This window comes from Vulpes vulpes, chromosome 15 (assembly GCF_048418805.1).
Source record: "Vulpes vulpes isolate BD-2025 chromosome 15, VulVul3, whole genome shotgun sequence".
Lineage (NCBI taxonomy): Eukaryota > Metazoa > Chordata > Mammalia > Carnivora > Canidae > Vulpes > Vulpes vulpes.
In genome coordinates, this window is record NC_132794.1 from 57,075,266 (window position 1) to 57,096,405 (window position 21,140).

Consider the following 21,140-nt stretch of genomic DNA (forward strand, 5'->3'; position numbering starts at 1 on the left):
TCAGGTCTTTTCTCTGAGTGGAAAAGAAAAGTCAATTAAAAGTTTTAAACACAGAATTAATAAGATTTGATTTCTATTTTTTTTAATTGGAGTTCAATTTGCCAACATATAGCATAACTAACCCAGGGCTCATCCCACCAAGTGTTCCCCTCAGTGCCCATCATCCAGTCACCCCAAACCCCCACCCACCTCCCTTTCCACCACCCCTTGTTCCTTTCCCAGAGTTAGGTGTCTCTCATGTTTTGTCATCCTCACTGATATTTTCACTCATGATTTCTATTTTAATGGGATCATTCTGCCTACTATTTAGAATTAACTAAAGGAGGATGAGACTAAAGGCAAACAAGGCCTGTTAAGAAGCTACTGCTATAATAGAGAGATGATGGTGTCTTAGATCATGGTGGTAGCAGTACACATGAAATAAGAAGTGGTCAGACTCTGGATACATCTTGAACGTACAGCCAACAGAATTTGCCAGTATTAGATATGAGGTGTAATGAAAGAAAAGAGTGAAAGATTCCAAAAGAACTGCAAAAAAAGAAAAAGAAAAAGAAAAAAAAAGTAGCCATTTACTGATTTAGAGAAGGCTGGAGAAAGAGAATGTTATGAGGACAGGGATTCTGAGATAGCTATTATACACATTCAAGAGGGAGATAACAAAGAAATGGCTGTATATAGAAGTCTGGAATCAGGCTGAGAATCAGCTATTGAAGAAAAGTATTTTAATAAAGAAGAAAAATAATTTTCCAGGAAAGAAAAGGAGAAACTGCTAGCACAGTGCCCTCGAGTAGATTAGAGAGGATAGGAACTAGGATAGCAATTGGGATTTCTCAAAACTTCTATAGTATTAACATGGTGGTGGTGGTCGGGGGGGGGGGGCTGTCTTTTGCATTGTATGACATGTATCGGGTTGCTTAGCCTTTCTCCAGTAGATGTCTGTCCTCCTCCAATAACCCTGTCACAACAATCAAAAATGTCTCCAGATTTGTCAAATGTCCCCTAGGGAGCAAAATCACTCCCAATTTAAAACCACAAGTACAAAGAGAGGAAACGGCCTTTGCTGGAAATACTGACAATTCATGTATATTAAAGGCATGACAGAAGATGCTATGGGTAGAGTACAGTATAATCTGAATAATCACTCTGATTAAATCCTCCTAAGTATATACATAGTCAAGGCCAGAGAAAACATACGGAATTATTAGCATATCATAAAACCAAAGTTATTACTCCTAGGAATATGTCAGTATTTTGTTTTTTAGCTGTAACTACCATATAAGTTTTATGTGTATCTTTGAACTTTATAAGCCAAAACTTTAATGTGTTTTTGGGGGTCCATCTATGCGCCCCCCTTGCATAATGACCACATAATCTCAAGTTTCCTAGGTAAAATCACAGGATGAAAACATCACTACTTAATACAAATTAAATTAAATGTTACTAGGAGTACCTAGCTGGCTCAGCCAGTAGAACATGGAACTCTTGATCTCAGGGTTGTGCCATGGTAGGCATGGAGCCTAATTAAAATTAAAAATTAATTAAATAAATGTTACTATTCTCAGAAGTCCTCCTCATTTTTTAGAGGAAGCATCCCTAATGGAACATATTCAATGACAATAATATCTAAGAAGATATTATTTATGGTTCTCAAATCATCCCACCAAATTACCATGTACAGTGCTAAAGGACTCTCATTCTATTCACTGAGCCTTTTATGCCTACTGACTATCAGAAGGATACGAAATACCCATCATATTTGCAGGCACTTAGAATGGGAGGAGAGGGAAGCATTAAACAAGCCCCTAGCAATCACGAAATAAGAAGGTTTAAGAATAAAAAGCCCAGGCAACTGGGTTCACATACATATACAAGCTCCATGATAACATAAGCTATGATAACAAGAGCAAGAAAATACATTAATACCACCAGTGTAAGTTGCACCTGCTTCCTCAATAGCAGGTTCTATATCCTGTTACTTAATGAATTATAGTTTCAGAGCAAAAATATAGTATAAAAGGATTCTACAAATTTAAGAAGACTGAAAACCCTAAAAATTCTATTAAAATATTTGGCTTCCAAAGTTGTTTTAAAAAATAACCCACAAGTTTGAAGAGCCTTATTAAATGTGAATAACAGATATTTCCTATCATTATCCTTTTAAATACTGCTTTGTTTTCTATCATAGAAGGAAATTAAATTGGTCAGGCATGACCTGTTTTTCCACTGTGCCACTGCGGTTGTAACCCAACACCCTGTGCTCTTTTTGATAATTAAACACCTAAGACTCTGATTTGCTCTAAAAATTTCCCAAGAACCAAGGTAAGATACTGATTGTAATTCCTAAAGTCATCTTTTAAATACCCCAAATCCTAAAAACATAAAGTAGAGGAGTAAGTATATCTAGAGGGTAAAAAACCTCAATACAATCACCCTTCCCCATCTTCCACTTCATACTGCACTATGACAGTCCCAGGCAACTACCACATACCATATGCTGAGGATATAATCATGAACAAGAGCCACTTTCTCAACTGTGGACCCAAAGAACATGCACTACTTCAATACTCTACATGGCTTATTCTCTGAGCCTGAAAGGAGATCAAACTCCCTAACTGTAAAGTCAGACGAACAATCCTACACATATAAGTGGAGGGGGCAATATACAGCTGACTCCAAACCTATAACTTTACCACAATCATCTTATGTTTCTGGTCCACCTTCCCTTTTGCCTCCTGCAAATCTCTAAAGAAGTCCATATAATGTTCATTTAATACTTTTTAAAAACTGAATACTTTTTAAAAACTGAATACTTTTTAAAAACTGAATACTTTTTAAAAACCTAATTTAAGGACCTTATTAAACGGGTGCCTGGGTGGTTCAGGTCACAATTCCTGGGTCCTGGGATCAGGCCCCATATTGTGCTCTCTGCTCAGAAGAGGATCTGCTTCTCCCTCTCCCTCCGTCTGCCACTCTGCCTATTTGTGCACGCTCCCATGATCGCTCTGTCAAATAAATAAATAAAATCTTTAAAGAAAATATTTAAGAACCTCATTCTACAGATGAAAAACCTAAGTTTAAGTGATTTAGCCAGGGCCATATAAGTTATTGGTCTCTAACCTCTCATTTCTAAGGAGGTACTATTTGGGACTTGTACCAGAATTTCTGGGTAGCCTCTAAGAGTCTCCCCACTATAAGAAGGAAAGCTAACTAACAATCTCCACAGGGACAGAAGAACTTACATAACCCCATACTTACCTATAGGCTCACACCAAACACAAGCCCACAAACTCTGAAAGAGATCAATTTAAACAATTAAGAAGCTACTCTCCAGGAACAAACAAGCCAACCTCTCTTAGAAAACAACTCCATTCTGAATTCTTGACTGCTGTCTTTCCCTTTACTTATCAGCACAGGCTGTCGATAGCTGTGAGTTGTTATAGGCATTGATAACTGACCAGCACAGAAGCATTTTTCTGTTCATTCAACCTCCCCATTCTCCTGGCCAAATGCAATCCCTTATTCCTGAATTCCCACAAGAATGGAAGTGCCTCACAACGCTACACAGCCAGCTGGCTGTGGTTAAGTACATGTCTTAACTCTCCAAGTAGATTACCAGGTTCCTACACTTCTTGAATAAACTCCCAGAAATCAGTACTGTGTTTTTATTCCTCTGTTGTTGCCATTGTTGATGACCTCCACAGAGCCTCACACACCTATGTGTTTCACAAATATTTGCTAAATGTATAAATAGGCTGGTCATTTTCAAAGTTTAGTGTTGCCATAATTCTAGGACTGGAATATTATTATACTGCAGAATTAAAATATATCTAAAAGCCAGAGAAAGAGGTCACTTAACAGTAACTTCTAACTTTTAAACGAAATATTTTTTTCATTCATTACTAACCTTCTGGTGATACTTTAAGAAAAAGGCAAAACAACAAAAGTTAGGAAGCATCAGAACACATTTTCCTAAAAAGTTTTGAGTAATGTTTGCAAATTATATTTTTCAACATTCTGAGGGTGTTTTCTTATTTAATTAGGTAGTCTTTTGTGTTTTTTTTAATTTCTTTGTGAAGGAATATTCACCCAATAATTTATCCTTTATATCACACTATTCCTCAGCTTGTGTTGTTCCTGCCATCCAGAAAGGCCTAATACCTGTCTTTACAACTGTCAATCTTACATGAAATCTTTTATCTTCCCAACTATATGTGATCTCTTTCAACTGCCTTACATTATAATTATGTACATCATTTTTAATCTCTACCAGCATATGATAAACTGAGTGGAAATGACTAGTTTTTGCAAACTTTAATAAATATGTTGAATTCATATCAGACTGGAATAACATGAACTGCCCTTATACACATGAAAATATGCTGTATCCCTTAAGGCCAACATGTGAAAAAAATAATTATATTAATAATCATTATTTTAATTAATATTTTAATGCTTACAGGAAAAAAATTGAAAAACTAAATACTATTTTTCAGGAAAGCAATAAAAAACATAAATAAGGAAAATTTACACTATCTGTTGTTGTATTAAACCTTAAAACATTTATATAGAAGAAGGTAGCTGGAAATGTCTCAGAAAAATAAATTACAACAAAGTTCATACATAGTAAAAGATCATCTCCTTGGATTATCTGGGTCCTGATTTATCACAGAATAACAGTATTTCCATAACTTAGCTCTTACACTGAAATGAACAAAATGATCAAAAGGTGATATATACAACTACAAAAGGTGATATATACAACTACATTTATAACATCACAATTGTTTTTAAAAATCACTAACTGCCCCAACACAAGTGAAAACCATCATAGCGTGTGTTAGCACTACAGATACATACATCACTGGGACTGTCCACTATAAACTGCACCATCATGACAACATAGCACAGATTGGGCCATGGTGACATAAGTAGTCATTCACAACCCAGATAATCACACCACCCACTACCCACCACGCACAGTGAGATATATATATAACACACTGTTTTTCAATTACAATGTCATGAACACTTCATAATCCTTTAACAATAATTCCTTTCAAAAACTTTGTAGTTTACAGACTGAAATAAATGATCTACACTATTTTGAAAAGATCCTCAAGTTATCATAAAAGATAACATTAGCTAAAAACCACTGTCTAGCTGCAATACAGTCTTTCTTTCTACACTGGCCATGACTGTGCCTTCTAAACATACACACACCCTCCAAAGCAAGCACTCTGCTAGAAGAAACATACTACAAAGAAAAGCCTCCCAGAGGAGAAGTCACAGGACCTCCATTCCAGTCCTGGCTGGTCCCCTTTTTAGTCATCTGACCCAGAACTAAAGTTTTTCATCTGATTGCTATAAAATCAAATGGTACACTCTATGTAAAGGAGCTCTACTTTTGTGGGGGGCTTTTTATTTTTAATATACTAATGTAGGCATTCAGATAATTGTTAGTTAATACTAGAGTACTTGAAAACAGCTTGTTCTCAATTTTTTTAAGCAAATCTGTTCTTCTTAGGGTTCAGAAGGTCATTTCTAGTTCACAGTGAAACTATAACTGGATCAGTGCACTCAAAACTAAAATATTAAAATGAGATGGTGAGCAGCATGACTCTGTAAATGCCAAAAGGCCAAAATAATCAGAATCATAGGCAAGTATCCTAAACCAGGTAAATTTTGAGTCATATTTGGGAAAATAAAAAGCAAGGATTCTTGTGTTGCAACATAAAAATGTAGGATATGGAGCGCCTGGGTGGCTCAGTTGTTCAAGCATCTGATTCTTGATTTCAGTTCAGGTCATGATCTCAGGGTTGTGACATGAAGCCCAAACACATTTGACTCCACACTCAGTAGGGAGTTTGCTTTTCTCGCTCTCTCTCTGGCCATCCCCACACTCCTTCTTTCTCTCTCTCTTTTAAATAAATATTTTTTTAAATGTATGGTAGAGTAAGATAATTAGTAGGTCTATCCTTTAAAATGTAGAATAGAGTAAGATGATTAGGTCTATAGCAGAAGGGCAAGATGAGGAGTACTTATAATCAAAAATAAAGTCAAATATGGAAGAAGAATATCTGACAAGCTTAAATTTCATAACACATCTATTAGGAACTTAATATTCTTAAGCCAAAAATGATACGGTGAAATGGTGTCTGAGAAAAATTATTCCAGTAGCTGTGTGGAAGATTAACTGATCAGAGAGGAGTATGAGGAAAACCAGTTTAGAAGTGCTTATATTAACACAATTTAGGTTCTACAGTCAGGCGGTAACTAAGGTGAAGAGGGATAAATTTGATAGACACTGCAGAGAGTCAGTCACCCTTAGTGATAGGTTGAATTAAGGAGGTGGTAAGACTTGAAAATGATTTCAAGGACCACTGGTCATGGGTGGCCTACAGCATAACCACACCTGCACAATGCTAATAGTTCCTGCACTGGCTCTTCCAGACCGCATCTGAACTCATTTAGTTCTATTCACCCTTCCTACAATGAGACACTGCTCAAGATTAGATGGAAACACAAAACTACTACCACCAGAATAGCGCGGAAATATCCCATAACCCAAGGTTCCAGACTTCTTGATGGAGGAAGCCTACTCCTCTAAGCTCGGGAACTTCCTCTTCACCTATACAACTGGGCATCAGGGGAATTTCTTCTATGCCCCAAATTGCCTCTATACACCTGAAGTTGAAGCTCAATTCTATATGGATTTTTAGGTCACATGGACACAAAACACAGATGACACCATTGATAGGGTCATGTGTAACAATATAAGTCAGGCAAATTAGATCCTTAAAGGTTCATTCTAAACTGAAACAAAGCCAAGTTGATTACATTTAAAAATTAAAACGGCCAAAAGCAATCTAGTGGGGTTATTTTTAATGTATCATAATGATAGAAAAATTCTGTTCCAGAATGCACTGTGCTACATAATGATTCTGCAGTTTTGCTGGACCTTTTCTTATTTCTGCAGCTTTCAAAACACGCTGTTGGAAAGAAGACATCAGACCAAAGTGTTTTATTTGTCTAAAAAGCGTATCATTATGCTATTTCGAATTCTATCAAGCACAAGTCATCAATAACAATGTGTATTTAATCAAGATCTTAGTGCCTACAGTGCCTTCTAAGGGGGACCCTGTATAAATTTCATACGGAAAAGGAACTCACGTTGCTCCATGGGAGTCTATCTATGGATAAAAAGAATCTCTAGGGCTTAGTTTGAATTAGCTATACTAACGACATCCATTCTCCAAAAGCACTGATCCGTCCAAGCTCATTGAGAAAACATGTCTTTTTCATGGAGATCTGAAAGAGGTTCTAACACGTTACTGTTTACACACACTTTACTCGTACAAACAACAAGAACAAAAACAGTTATAAAATTTTTGCATTGCCTTAGTGTAAAAACAAACCAGCCTACCTTGCAAACGGATTAAGCATTACCTAGGAAGGTTACCAAACTGTGTATCTCGTGATAATTAGCTTTCCAGGCCACTGTCACTCGAAGCCTTCCATTTAGACTTTTCGAGGGGCAAAGAATGAAATGTTCTATTTCCTTGCTGGAATTAAGACTCTGCATGTCAGGAAACGCAGAAGGTCGGGTCGCCTGGGGTTGAAAGCCACAGGCTCGGGCGCTCCTCGCTGCCCTACGCGGCGGGCAGAGGGAGCCAGGTGCAGCATCGCCTCCCTGCTCCGAGACGAGAGCAAGTCCTCGCCTCCACGCCCAGAGCAGGTGCGAAACGGACACTCCGGGGTTTCGGCGACTGCAACCATCTTCCTGCACCGCACACCCGGGGCCGCCCTAGGAGAGGAACCTTCTAGTCCAGGCACCCCCGGGGCCCGTTTGCTGAGGACGGGCAGTGCGGTGGATTCCTAATCCTTCTCCCTGAAGGGTAATTTCCTACAGCAGCCGCAGGACTCACAGTCCCACGCCCGCTTCCCCCTCCCCCGAAACAGGGCTGCAAAGGGGGCGCAGGTGGGGCCCACCAACACCGCACAGCCTCCCCGGAGAGGCGTGGGCCGGGACAGCGGATCTCGGCCCCCGGTCCTCCCCCCCCCCCCCCCCCCCGGCTCCCGGACGCCGCTCACCGTGAAGGGGACATCCCCGACGCTGCCCACGGAGTAGCAGTTGTCTCCAGGGTTGACAGCCCCGGTGAGGACCTGATGCAGATGCATCTCCGGAGCCCGGGCCGGCAGGGGACCGCGCGAGAGGAGCGACGAGCCCCGCGCCGGACCGCGAGAGCGCCTCCCCCTCCGCCTCCCTCGGGACCCACCCCGCGGCGGCTCCGGCTTAACGCCTCGCCCCCCTCTCGCCGTCCCCCTTCCTCGTCCCTGCCATGGGAAGCTCCTCGACCGCTGCCGCCGCCCGGATCGCCGCTCGCTAGCGGAAATGCCCGGATGCTCCCAGTGCCTGCTGCACCGGCGCACAACTGCGGGAGGAGCGCAAGGGTGCGTGTGAGGCGGGGGGGCCGGGGTAGCGCGTGAGCCGGGAGCGTGCTGGAAAGGACGCTCCGCCCGAGGGAGAAGGGCGGTGCGCGCGCCCACCCTCGAGGGAAGCTACGGGAGACTGCGAGGGCAAACCCCTCCTCCAGCCGCTAAGCTCTTAGCTCAGTCCTGCTCCCCGCCCCGCGTTTGCGCGTGCGCGCGCAGTGGTTTCCAGGGCAATTGCGCGCGCCGCGTGGACCCTGTCCCGGGATTGCGCGCGCAGACGTGCGGGAGTTCCTCGGGGCCTCGGGGCTGCGGCCGGCGGGGGCGGGGGCGGGGCGGGGCGGGGCCCGGCAGTGCCCTGGGGGTACGCCTCGGTTCCCGCTTGCCCAGGGTTTGACCCACTCCCGAGGACACCGCGCGATGGTCGGGGCAGTTGACCTCAGGAGGACGCCAGTCACCGGGAAATTCCGTCTCGGAAGATCTGAGATCCCGTAGGGCCTCAGTACGCCAGGTATTTTATTTCACATCAACAATAAAGGCATCTTCCAACTATTTGGAGAAGCCGTACTCCCCTGACCGCAAATTATTTTGCTTCCACCTTTTGTCACGGGCGTTCTAGATAGCGAAAGGAAGCCCTAGAGACAGGTGACTCCTCTAGACTCTTTTTCATGAGTGATGTCAGGGATTCGCAGAATCGTCTCATTTTTCCAGACTATACGCTGAACTTTCGGTGGGTTGGGATGCAGGACTCAGATCCCGGCTCCAGGTAAATCCATCACCAATTTTTGAACCTCTACTGCGTAGAAATCACTAGGGTAAGGGAAGAATAGAAGGGATTCCAAGACCCAACTGTCTAAAAGACCAGGCAGGACGCCAAAAGTGTGATTGAGACTAAAGATGGGCAAGAAACTGCAACTCAAATGGGGAAAATAGCAGGAGCTAAGGCTTCAAGGTATAAAATGACAGAATGCGTTAGGGAACAAAGATTAATGTTTGGAGCAAATGCTACATAGAGTGGTGAAAGGAAAAGATACTTAGCAAGATAAAGGTATCCAAGAGGTAGCCTGTGGCCTGCCTGAACAAGGAGAGTCTGGACTGTTCCTGAAGAAGTTTAGATTTCATCCTGCATGCAGTGGGGACTCCATCAAATGTTTCTGAGCAGAAACGTCTACAATCAGAGCTGCTTCAGGAAGATGACTTTGTAGCACTGTGAAGGATAATTAGAAGAATGGGGAAGACAGGAGGCACAGGCCTGCCAGAGATTGGTAGTGTGTTCCTGGAAAAGAGAAGGAGTCCAAGATTAATTCCCAAAGACCTAGGGCATTTTCATTTTTGTTTAGTGCTATAACCTCCCCCAAGTCACCCGGGCTAGAAACCACAGAGCTACTTTTGGCTCCTTCCTCTCCTGCCCAAATCTAAGAGTCACTAATCAAGGTCCCTCATTCATGACCCTGAGCATTCCCCCCATGCTATTTACTTTCATTCCAGACCTCACCATTCTCATTTAATTGCCGTAATGGCTTCCTAACTAGTTTGACTGCCTTCCATCTCTGCTCTCCAGCACACTGCAGTTGGAGAAATCTTTTTTTAAGGAAAAAATTCCTCCACTTATAATCCCCTCTCCTTAGAGGTTGAAGTCTAAACTCCTTAGTTTGGCAGACAAACCCATGCATTCTGACTTCTGTGGAGTCCTCTGTTTTATCTCAGAATGTTCCCCCCACACCCCCTATTCTCCAGCCTCACTGAGCTATTCGCCATTTCCAGAGCGTACTATATTGTTTTATGCTTCCTTGTCTTGGTACATGCTCTCTGCTCTCTCTGGAATGCCCTTCCTCCTCTTATTGACCTGGTAAACCACAGTTTAGTTTAAAAATCACCTATTCAATAAAGCCTTCCTTATCCACCCCCAAATACCTCAAGGCTTCTTCCTCTTGAAACACACATATCACTTACTGTTTTGCGTCTGTTTCTTCCTCTAGAGTCTTAGATATTTTATGTCAGGATCAGAGTCTTATTTTCTCTGTTTTGCAGCACCTGAATCATAGCACAGTTGGCCGGTGAACAATGCAGGGGTTAGGGAAGTCAACCCCCAGTGCAGTAAAAAAAAAATCCCTGTATTACTTTTGACTCTCCCAAAACTTAACTACTAATAGCGTACTGCTGACAGGAAGCCTTACAGATAATAAAAAAACAGTCAATTAACATATATTTTGTATGTTATATGTATTACAATAAAGTAAGCTAGAGAAAAGGAGGTTAAGAAACTCATAAGCAAGAGAAAACACATTTACAGTACTGAACTGTATCAAAAAAAAGTCCATATATAGGTGGACCTGTACACTTCAAACCCATGTTGATTAAGTGTCAACTGTACTTTATTCACTGAAATACAAGGTTTTAATGTGAATAAAAGCATCCAATCTTGCAAGAAAAATTTATGGTGGAAATAAATACCTTTCATTATACATGTATATATTTGTGAAAGTACTTAAAAGATTTTACAGTGGTTTTGTGGAGGGAAGTATTACATGCTCATGTTAATATAGTATACAATGTACAGTACATTAAGTTCTAGGAAATCACAGGTTTTGTATATTTATATATTATCACAAATAAAGGTACTAAGTCATATAGCTAAAAAAAATAGTGAAAACATAACAGACAACAAAACACACAAAAAAAATATTCAGTAAATGGAGCCCCACCTTTATGTGAAGTATCGTGAAGACAAATATTGGTGCTACATCTTGGTAATAGCAACAGAAAAGCATGCCACATGTCAAATAAATTTTTGAGAATTCTTATGTATATACAGCACATATCAGTAAAAATTGGTATAAAGCGATCAAGGTTAAATACAACAAATTTAAATAAATTTCTTTTATAAGATAGTACATGTGGACAAACAATACGTGTAGACAAACATTTCAGTAAAAACTGGAAACATGCAGCAAAATAATAAATTTGAAAAAATTTCAATATCATGTTCATACTTAAAGGCAAATATCTTACTAAACAATAATACATATTGAATAACAGAAAAAAAAATGGCATATGTGTTATAGAAGCTAGTATTTTAGTGAATAATAGCTGCATAACAAGAAATGAACTTGTTGGCCCAGGGTGTGATCCTGGAGACCCGGGATCAAGTCCCACGTCAGGCTCCCTGCAGGGAGCCTGCTTCTCTCTCTATGTCTCTGCCTCTCTCTCTCACTGTCTCTCATGAATAAATAAATAAAATCTTAAAAAAAAAAAAAAAGAAATATTTTCCAAGCTTTAAAACCATTGCTACTTCTGGATTCTAGATGAATCTCTTAATCTTCAACCTTCACAACATTAGAAACTGAGTAAAGACCATCATCAAACAATAAATTATACTCCTATTATCAAGGCATTATTAACTCGCTATTATTTAAAGCATTTCACAATTGGTTCTTGTTTTACAGCATTCCGGGAAGTTTTGACTCATTCCACAGTTGTAAAATTGTAAGACTCTTCCTTCTTCCATTTGGTCTCAACTCAAAATCTGGAGCCTGCATCTACTTGTTCCTCTCTTCCCTCCTGAATTATTTATATGACTTTTAAAATTTTTTATTTATCTAGTTGAGAGAGAGAGAGAGAACACTAGTAGAGTGGAGAGGCAGAGGGAGAGAAGCAAACTCCCCTCCAAACAGGGAACCTAACATGGGCCTTGATCACAGGTCCCCAAGATCATGACCTGAGCCAAAAGCAGACACTTGACTGACTGAGCCACCCAGGAGCCCCATTTGTTTTGGTTGTTGTTGTTGTTTAAGATTTATTTATTTGAGAGAAAGAGCAGGTGTGCACAAGCAGGGAGGAGGTGAGAGGGAGAGAGAGAATCTCAAGCCAACTCTGCACTGAACATGGAACCCAATGCAGGGCTCAATCCCAGGATTCTAAGATCATGACCTGAGCTGAAATCCAGAGTCAGATGCTTTAACTCGACTGAGCCACCCAGGTGCCCCTAAAAGACTTCTTGATAGCAAAATCTAAGTGTGCAACTGGCTAGTTAAGTCTCCTGCAATTACAGCCTAGTCTTTTGTTATCCAAAGTGACCAACCAAATCTCCTTCCAGGCTAATATAGTAAGTTTCCTTAGTAGCCCACCCACCCCATTTTAATTATCCACAATTCATTTCTTCCTCACTTACCCTATCTTCTGTGTAGACTTAAAAATAAAGTGGAGACTTTTTCTTCTGATTTGGAAGTGACCTTCTTTTAAAAAATAGAAAGGTAACAGTTTTGTGTCACTAACAGAACATGCCAATACAACTGTAAAGTATAATTTCTCATGTCCACAAGTTTTAATGTAACAAATGTTGAACCTTTGGGGTTGGGTTTAATGGAACATGGATGTCAGAGGGACTTAGTTTCCCAGCAGTAATTACACACTCATGTGTACTATTTGTCTATTACTGTATAACAAATTACTTCCAAACTTGGTGGCTAACTTCAACAATAGACACACCATTTCTGTGCATCAAGAATTCAGTAGTGACTTCATTGGGAGGTTCTAATTCAGAGTCTCTCAAAATGTCAGCTAGGCACTAAAAGGAAGCTAGACACAAAAGATGATATATTACATGATTCCATTTAGATTAAGTTTTCTGAAAAGGCAAATATGTAGACACAGAAAATACATAGTGAATGCCTGGGGCTGGTAGTGGAAAGGGAAGTAACTGCTAATGGGCATGGCATTTCTTTTGGCATGATGAAAATATTCTAAATTTAGATCATGGTCATAACCGCACAAGTCTGTAAATTTACTAGAAATCATTGAATTGTACACTTAAAATCACTGAATTTTATGGTAAATAAACGGTAATTTTAATAAACCTCTTTTAAAGGAGTGTCAGCCAGAGCTACAGTCACCTGGAGGCTTGACTGAGACTAGAAGACCTTTTTCCAAGATGACACACTGTCATGGCTGGTAAGGTGATCCTAGAGGCTAGTTGGAACCCCCAGTTCCTCACTATGTGGTCCATAGGGCTCCATAGGGCTGCATGAGTGTACTCAAGACATACTAGCTTCCCCAAGAGTAAGTGATCAAGGGAGAGATCAAGCTGGACACTGCAATATCTTTATAACCCAACCTCAGAATTCACACACCACTACTTCCACCATATTTTACTAGATACACAGTTTAGCCATAATTTAGGGAGCATATTTCCCAAGAGAATGAGTACCAGGAAATGAGAATCACTGGGGGCCTTCTTGGAGGGTAACTGCCATACCACAGAACTCAAGGATTTTATCTTCATGCATCAAGGGGCATCATTTTTGTCATTCTCATTCTTACCTACAAAGGTAACTGGAATCTCTACTCATAAATCTGGAGTGCCGTAATGCTCTTTGATATATCTGTTATCAGTTTATTAATGGTAAACTGTGTGTTTTAAATATTGAATTTTCCAAGTGAGTATGTTTGTTTCAGGAATCTAATACCCATGTTTTTATTTATTCATGTTTTATTTTTTAGATTCCACATATGAGTAAGATCATGTGGTATAAGTCTGATTCTGCTTTCTATTTCTAATATCCATGTCTAAATGTTCCCTCTAGTTCTGGAGACCCCTACAGGTGTCTTACAGATATCTAACACTTTAAGCTGCTGTTTTCTTCGGTTGTTAGTAATGAACACTCTGACCCCTTATTACCAGTTCATTTTGTAGTCTGTTACACTAAACTTGAAATGGATGTGATAGCAAGCCTTCATTGCTATTTATTTATTTGTTTGTTTGTTTGTTTATTTATTTATTTATTTATGAGAGAGTGTGCAGAGGGGAGGGGTAGAGAGACAGGGAGAGAGAGAATCTCAAGCAGACTCCCTGCTGAGTACAGAGCCCTAAATGGGGCTCCATCTCACAACCCATAAGACTGTGACCTGAGCTGAAACCAAGAGTTGGAAGCTTAACTGACTGAGCCACTCAAGCACCCTTGCCTTCATTGCTTTTGAGTCATATGCTATAGTGGTAATGTATTTTAATCTAAAATATCAAGGGAATGATCCTATTTCAGTTACCTATTGCTATGTAACAAACTACCCTAAGACTTAGTGGCTTAAAACAACAATTTATTATTTCTTATGCTCTGTGCATTGGATAAAGAGTTCTGCTGGTTTCACTTGGGCTCACTCATATGGTTGCATTCAGCTGGAGGGGTCACTGGGGTAGAAGGTACAAGATGGCGTAATGGCTGGCAATTGATGCTGGTTGTTACCTGGGGTGCCTTACTTTCCCTCCACGTGGCCTCTCATCATTCCTAGGCTAGACAGACTTCCATACCAGTCTCAGGCCCAGTGTCAATACGCAGAATTATTTCCACTGTGTTTCTTGGTCAAAACAAGTCACAGGGTCATCACGATTCAAGAGATAGGGAAATATATTCCATCTTTCGATGGGAGGAGCAGAAAAGTCATATTGCAGAAGGATATAGGAAGAATTATTGTAGCCATCTGTGCAAACCCTCTTTATCACAGACCCAAACTCTACCTCTGGTCATCTCCATGGCCACCGACTTACTACTTTTGCTTTGTTTAAGAATGTACTTATAGGGGACACCTGGGTGGCTCAGTGGTTGAGCATCTGCCTTTGGCTTAGGGCGTGGTCCCAGAGTCCCAGAGGATCAGTGCCTGAGTCCCTGCATCGGGTTCCCCACAGGGAACCTGCTTCTCCTTCTACCTGTGTCTCTACCCCTCTTTCTGTGTCTTTCATGAATAAATAAATAAAATCTTAAAAAAAAAAAAAGAATGCACTTATAGGATGAAAATGTTTACATATTTATTATGATGCTTGCAGTGTTGTGATTTAGAAGAAATATGTATTTGGTGACTCAGAAATATATATTTGGTCTTCATCTGCAGTTCCTGGTCACAGCCCTCTGCCTACCCAACCCTTGGAATTTCCTATGTATTGAGAGGGGTCGAAGTGTCTTTTGTCATGTTGAGGAGGTGACTTTTGGACCTCACCTAAGGCTGGGGGCTGATAGCCTGAGAAGCCAAGCCTGTGATTAGAGGGTTAGAACTTTCAGCCCTACCTCTCCCCATACCACACCTCCAAGGAGGGGGGAGGGGCTTGGGATTGAATGAGCCTATGGCCAATGACTTAGTCAGTCATGACTATTAATGAAGCTTCTGTGAAAAACTCAAGAAGATAGCTTGCTGGTCCTTTTTTTGAGAACTCCCATGCTTGGGGAAGCAGAACATTTCTCTGTACCAACAAGCCGAGCCCCAGGCTCCCACAACACAGATTCTCTCTTGTTTGTGACCTTGCCCTATGTATCTCATCTGTTGATTTGTATCTTTTGTCATATCCTTTAATAAACTGGTAAATGTAAATGTTTCCCTGAATTCTGTTGAGTCCCTCTAACAAATTAATCTGACCTAAGGAGAAGGTCACTGGAACCTTTCATCAGTAGCCAGTTGGTTCAGAAGCACAGGTAACAGCCCAGGGCTTGCAACTGGCATCTGAAGTGGGGAGTGAAGGACAGTCTTTCAGGATAACCCTTAACCTGTAGGATCATCTGATACTATCTCTGGGTAGATAGTGTCAGAATTGAGTTGAATTCTTGGACACCCTGCAGGTGTCTGAGAATTGCTTGATTTTGGCAGGGTGGGGCATTGGAATTGAGTCCAGGAACTCTAAAAGAATGTCCTCTGCTGGAGGCAGCATCAGATTACTGTCTTCCTGGTGACTACCACTCAGAATCTTAGCTATTTAACTCACACCTTAGGCTTTTTAGCTTTTTGTCTCTAATATGGATACACTGAACACAGAGCAATTTTTAGACACTTTTTGTGAGGAAGCAGAGATTAATCCTTATGAATCTTATAAGCAGGTAAATAAGGAAAATTTTGATCTAGTTGGATTCTTTTGTTGCTAGGATCGGAGAAGACTGATCATCTTAGAGGAATTGTAGCAAATGGCTTCTATCTTTGCACTATTTATGATTGTACTGTGAAAAGTAAGATGCTCAACAAATATTACTGATTTTCTTAAATATCAATGTTTAGTGGTTTCATAAACATTTAAATGAGAGCTTAAGAGGGAACTTTTTTTTCAAAATATTTTGTCACTCTAAATAATTATTATGCAATGTAGACTAGATATGACATGAGCTAACCTACCTGCTTATCTTTCCAACTTCATCTTTTAGTATTCCTGACCTTTAAACATACAGTGCAACCAGACTGAAGTGCTACTCACTCCTCTAATCTTCCAGCTTCTGGAAAGTTGCTACTTCCCCTATGTAGGATTTCCCTTACCACCATCAGCACCACCGACCACCACCATGCCCTTTGCCTGACTAATTTCTACTCTTCCTTAAAAATTCAGTTCAGAAGCCCCTATCTCTAGAGAGCTTTGCCCAGTGTGAATTAGATCCCCTGTTATGCATTCTTACAGGTATTTCCTTCCCTTATCTGTCCAGAGGGCAGGGACTGTGTCTTGATGACAGTTGTTGATTTTCTTCTTCCTTACCTGCTCTTTCCTCATTAGAATCTCCAGTTTTTAGCTGGGAAAATGATGCCTGGGATAAAGACTACATTTCCCAGCCTATGTGTTGCTATTCGTTCATGTAACTAAGTTCTCTCTCTCGCTCTTTTTTTAAATTTAATTTTATTTATTTATTCATGAGAGACACAGAAAGAGAGGCAGAGATATAGGCAGAAGGAGAAGCAGGTTTCCTGGGGGAAGCCCAATGTGGGACTCAAGCCCAGGACTTGGGATCACGACCTGAGCCAAAGGCAGACGCTCAACCACTAAGCAACCCAGGTGTCCCATGTTGCTAACTTCTGACAAATAAGATATTAGCTGAAGATGAAATATATAGCAGTATCTGGAAATTTTTTTTAAAAGATAGCTATCATACTCTTTATGTCTCATCCTTCCTTTATCATGTTTCTCTAAAATATAGATATGATGGCAGGAGCAACATCTTGGAACATGAGAATGAGGCTCATTCCTAGGGATGGCATAGTAGAAAGTTGGAAGTAAGCTTTCCACTGAGTCCCAGACATTCATGGAGTCCCCTTATCAGCCATGAGCTTCTACATCTAGATTTTTTTTTCTACATCTAGATTTTTACATGAAAGATAAATAAACTTCTGTCTTGTTTAAGGCACTACTTTTTTGTGTCTCTGTTAGAATTATTCCTAATCCCAATTCATTTTTAGCTTTCTTTCTTTTTAATTCTAAAGCCTGGCAAAGTGCCTGGAACATGGTAGGAACTCAAGAAATGTTTATTAAGCCAAGTAGTTATTAACTGTACTAGGGGTACATTATGTAAATTGAGTTAGTAAAAATCACAAATATTTTAAAACTCACATAGCTTCCCAAGGCCTCAGAAAACAAAATACTTCATCTTCTGGGGAGTGGCAGATGGTGGTTATTGGGAAAGAAGGCTAGTGGCATTAAGATAAGGGGTAAGACTAAACAGTACTTGGAATTAGTTATCGAAGCTAGGTATGGCCTACCAAGTAATAAACACACCACACCACTCAATGGCTCTGGAGAAATGAATTAGTCTTGCTGGCATGGTGTTTGAGAAAAATAAAACTTTAAATAGGGAGTAATAAATTAATCTCATCCTAGACGTACAGAATAAAATGAACTTAGTATTCTTACTGGTTAGAGACCAGGCACTATGGTATTGAGATCACCAAGTACAGTACAATACTCTTAGGCATGGCTAAGATGACCAAAAGACTGGACCCCCCTAACTCCACACCCCTAAAGAGAGGTGAGAGAGGACAGGAATCAACATTTCCTCATCCTGTCCCCTCTGTAAGAAAAAATTCATATCTGGAGGCAGAAGTGAGAAAACTCGGAGGGTCTGACTCCAGAGGTGTTGGTAGTGATGGCATGTATGTACGTGTGTGGGTGTGCTGACATGCATTAGTTGTTAACAAAATAACTGAAGTTCTAACTTGATTCTTCTTTCAATCTCGTTCTAAATGTTGCAAGCACATTTGTATAGGCATATTCCTGTGACTACAGAAGCAAGATTATAAAAAAATATTCAGGACATATTAAGGTTTTATATTTTAAAAAAACAGATTGTCAAAAGAAATCACTGTCTATCGATGGATGAATGGATAAACAGTGGTATATATATTTAAAAAATTTACTCAGCCATAATGAGAAATAAAGTACTGATACATGCTATATAGCATGAGTGAACCTCAAAGTATGCTCAATGAGAGAAGCCGACACAAAGGTTGCATATTGTATGATTCCATTTATATAAAATATCCAGAATATGTAAATTCATAGAGACAAAACAGATGAGTGATGGCCAGGAGCATGGGAATGGAAGAAATGGGTAGTAAATGTTTAATGGGTACTAGGTCTCCTTATGTGGTGATGAAAATGTTTTTTGAACTATATGCCCTTGACTTGTTCATTTTTAATTGTTCACATGTTATATGAATTTCACTTCAATTTAAAAAAAAAAAAGAAACAGCCATATTTTGTAAATTAAAAACAAACTAGTACAAAGAAAAAAATCTGGAAAGTATTTTAACAGGTCCTGTGTCCGGTTTAATTTTAAGTTTAATTTTAATCTTTTTGTACGTTTGTTTCCAATTTTTCCACAATGGACATATATACATTGCTTTTAAATTGAGAAAACATATAATGATTTAAAACTTTTCCTTTTATAAGATTGTATTTGAGAGAGAGAGATAGTGAGAAAGAGCATGAGTAGGATCAGAGGGGGAGAGAGAAGCTGACTACCCTCTGAGGAGGAAGCCCAGTGAGGGACTCAATCCTGAGACCATGACCTGAACTGAAGGCAGACGCTTAACTGACTGAGCCACCCTAATGCCCCTGATTTTAAGTTTTCAAACAAAGGGTGGCCTTTCAAGTCTATGAAGAGGTTAAATTAAGAAACTAGGAAACCATGATTAGTAGGTAATCTATGTCAGTTTTCCTATTGCAGAATTAGATTTTAAATGAGAATATAAGAGATTGAAGGAATATATTTTACTCTTTTTAAAATGTAATCATTTGCACACACTTATATACAGAATTTCAAATATGAATACAAATGCCATGTCTAAATTTGTTTTAAAATTTCAGTGAATACTATACCCTGAATAAGTCTACACAGAATATGTGTTGGGATACCTAAAGGGGTCAAATCCCTACTGGGCCTTTGATTTTGGAGCCTCTGATGACTTCCATAGCCTTACAACAGCAACAGGAGCAACAGGAGGCCTAACTCTGAAATGTCACCATCTCTGAAAAGTGATTGAGGAGACAACAGCAACAGGAGGCCTAACTCTGAAATGTCACCATCTCTGAAAAGTGATTGAGGAGACAGTGACAGATTTGGCCTGTCAATTTTTCTTTGCTCACTTCCCTCTCCTCACCACAACCAGATATCAATTCAACTTTGTCTTCAAACCCCAGCTCAAAAATCACCTCCTGGGTAAAATCTTCTCTCCCCAGTTGTCTCAAATAAATTGATCCCACCTTATGATCCCACAAATCTTAGGGTCTCCATTACAGGATTTATCACATTATTTCTATTAAACTACACTTTTTGAAAAGTTAAAAAGCTCTACTTCCATGCAAATATAAAATGAAATTGTGCCAAATATCTCATTAATGAGGAAAGTGGTAAGATGTTAAAATTAGTTCAAATGGGAATTTGACTTACAGAATTTATATTCTCTAATGTTTATTTGCATTGCTATGACCATGAATTATTTGTAAGCTATCAATACTGTAAAATTTAACTTCTACTCTCACAGTTTTAAAATAGTCTCAGGGTGCCTGACTGGCTCAGTTGAGATGTGACTCTTAATCTCCAGGTTGTAAGTTTGAGCCCCACATTAGGTGGAGAGATTACTTAAAAATAAAATCTTAAAAAAAAAAAAAAAAAAAAAGCCTCATCAATAGCAAATCAATCAAATAGAATCCAATAGTCCCTAAAATTCCCTCAGGCAAAGCCTAACACTTCACCGAAGGGACATCCAATCATTTCTTTTGCTCATTTCCAAATGTTGGATAATATTTTCTGATGCTTTATAGCTTAGCTATCTATCTATTTCTGCTAGAATATGAGCTCAAAGCCACATATTCAGAAACTGGTTTAACACTGAGGTCCTTCAGCGGCGCCTGTTGGCTCAGTTGGTAGATTATGCAACTCTTGATCTCAGGGTTGTGAATTTGAGTCCCATGTTGGGTACAGAAATTACATAAAAACAAAATCCTAAAAAAAAAAACAAAGACAAAAATTGAGCTCCTTCATACCAGGTACACATACATACAAAGGTAGAGGATACAAACATACAAAGGTAGAAAAATAGGTTTTCTGATCGCAAGGACATATTTAGTATAGATTAAAGGTATATAAACAAATAATTTACATATGCTATATAAGAGCTGTGACTTAGGGAGATTAACCTGTGGCACTTACACAATGGAACAGTGAATGAACCGGGAGAGAGAGAACAATTAAGATAACTCTTAGGAAAGAAGTGATCCCACACATACCCTTATGGCTAAACCCATTCATGACTTTCTAAGAATGCAGTTCAACCACACACACATTCACAAAATTTTGAATGCCACTTACTGTTGGTATGTCAGGAACAGGAAGACTAAATTATGCTACAAAGAAGAGAAAATAACATTGATAGATATTTACTGAGCACATTACCCTTCATGCTACCAAACACCTGGT

At 39.8% G+C, this 21,140-nt stretch overlaps 1 protein-coding gene and 1 long non-coding RNA gene across 5 annotated transcripts in view; one reads left to right on the top strand and one right to left on the bottom strand.

Moving 5' to 3' along the window:
• The window catches only part of DMXL2 (Dmx like 2), a 157,319-nt gene extending 148,673 nt beyond the window's left edge, over positions 1–8,646 (bottom strand). The window contains exon 1 of one of the 4 annotated variants that reach the window (XM_072738518.1): positions 8,092–8,646. In XM_072738518.1, the coding sequence (XP_072594619.1) occupies positions 8,092–8,178 (87 nt within the window). In that variant the 5' untranslated portion in view covers positions 8,179–8,646. The remainder of the gene's footprint in view (positions 1–8,091) is intronic. The other 3 variants (XM_072738517.1, XM_072738521.1, XM_072738520.1) reach the window with 3 other exon arrangements.
• A 163-nt stretch (positions 8,647–8,809) lies between these two features.
• Positions 8,810–15,448, top strand: LOC112927585 (uncharacterized). Its single transcript, XR_003236572.2, has 3 exons — positions 8,810–8,941; positions 13,298–13,380; positions 15,313–15,448. It is a non-coding gene; the product is annotated as an uncharacterized lncRNA (long non-coding RNA).
• The last annotated feature ends 5,692 nt before the right edge of the window (positions 15,449–21,140 follow it).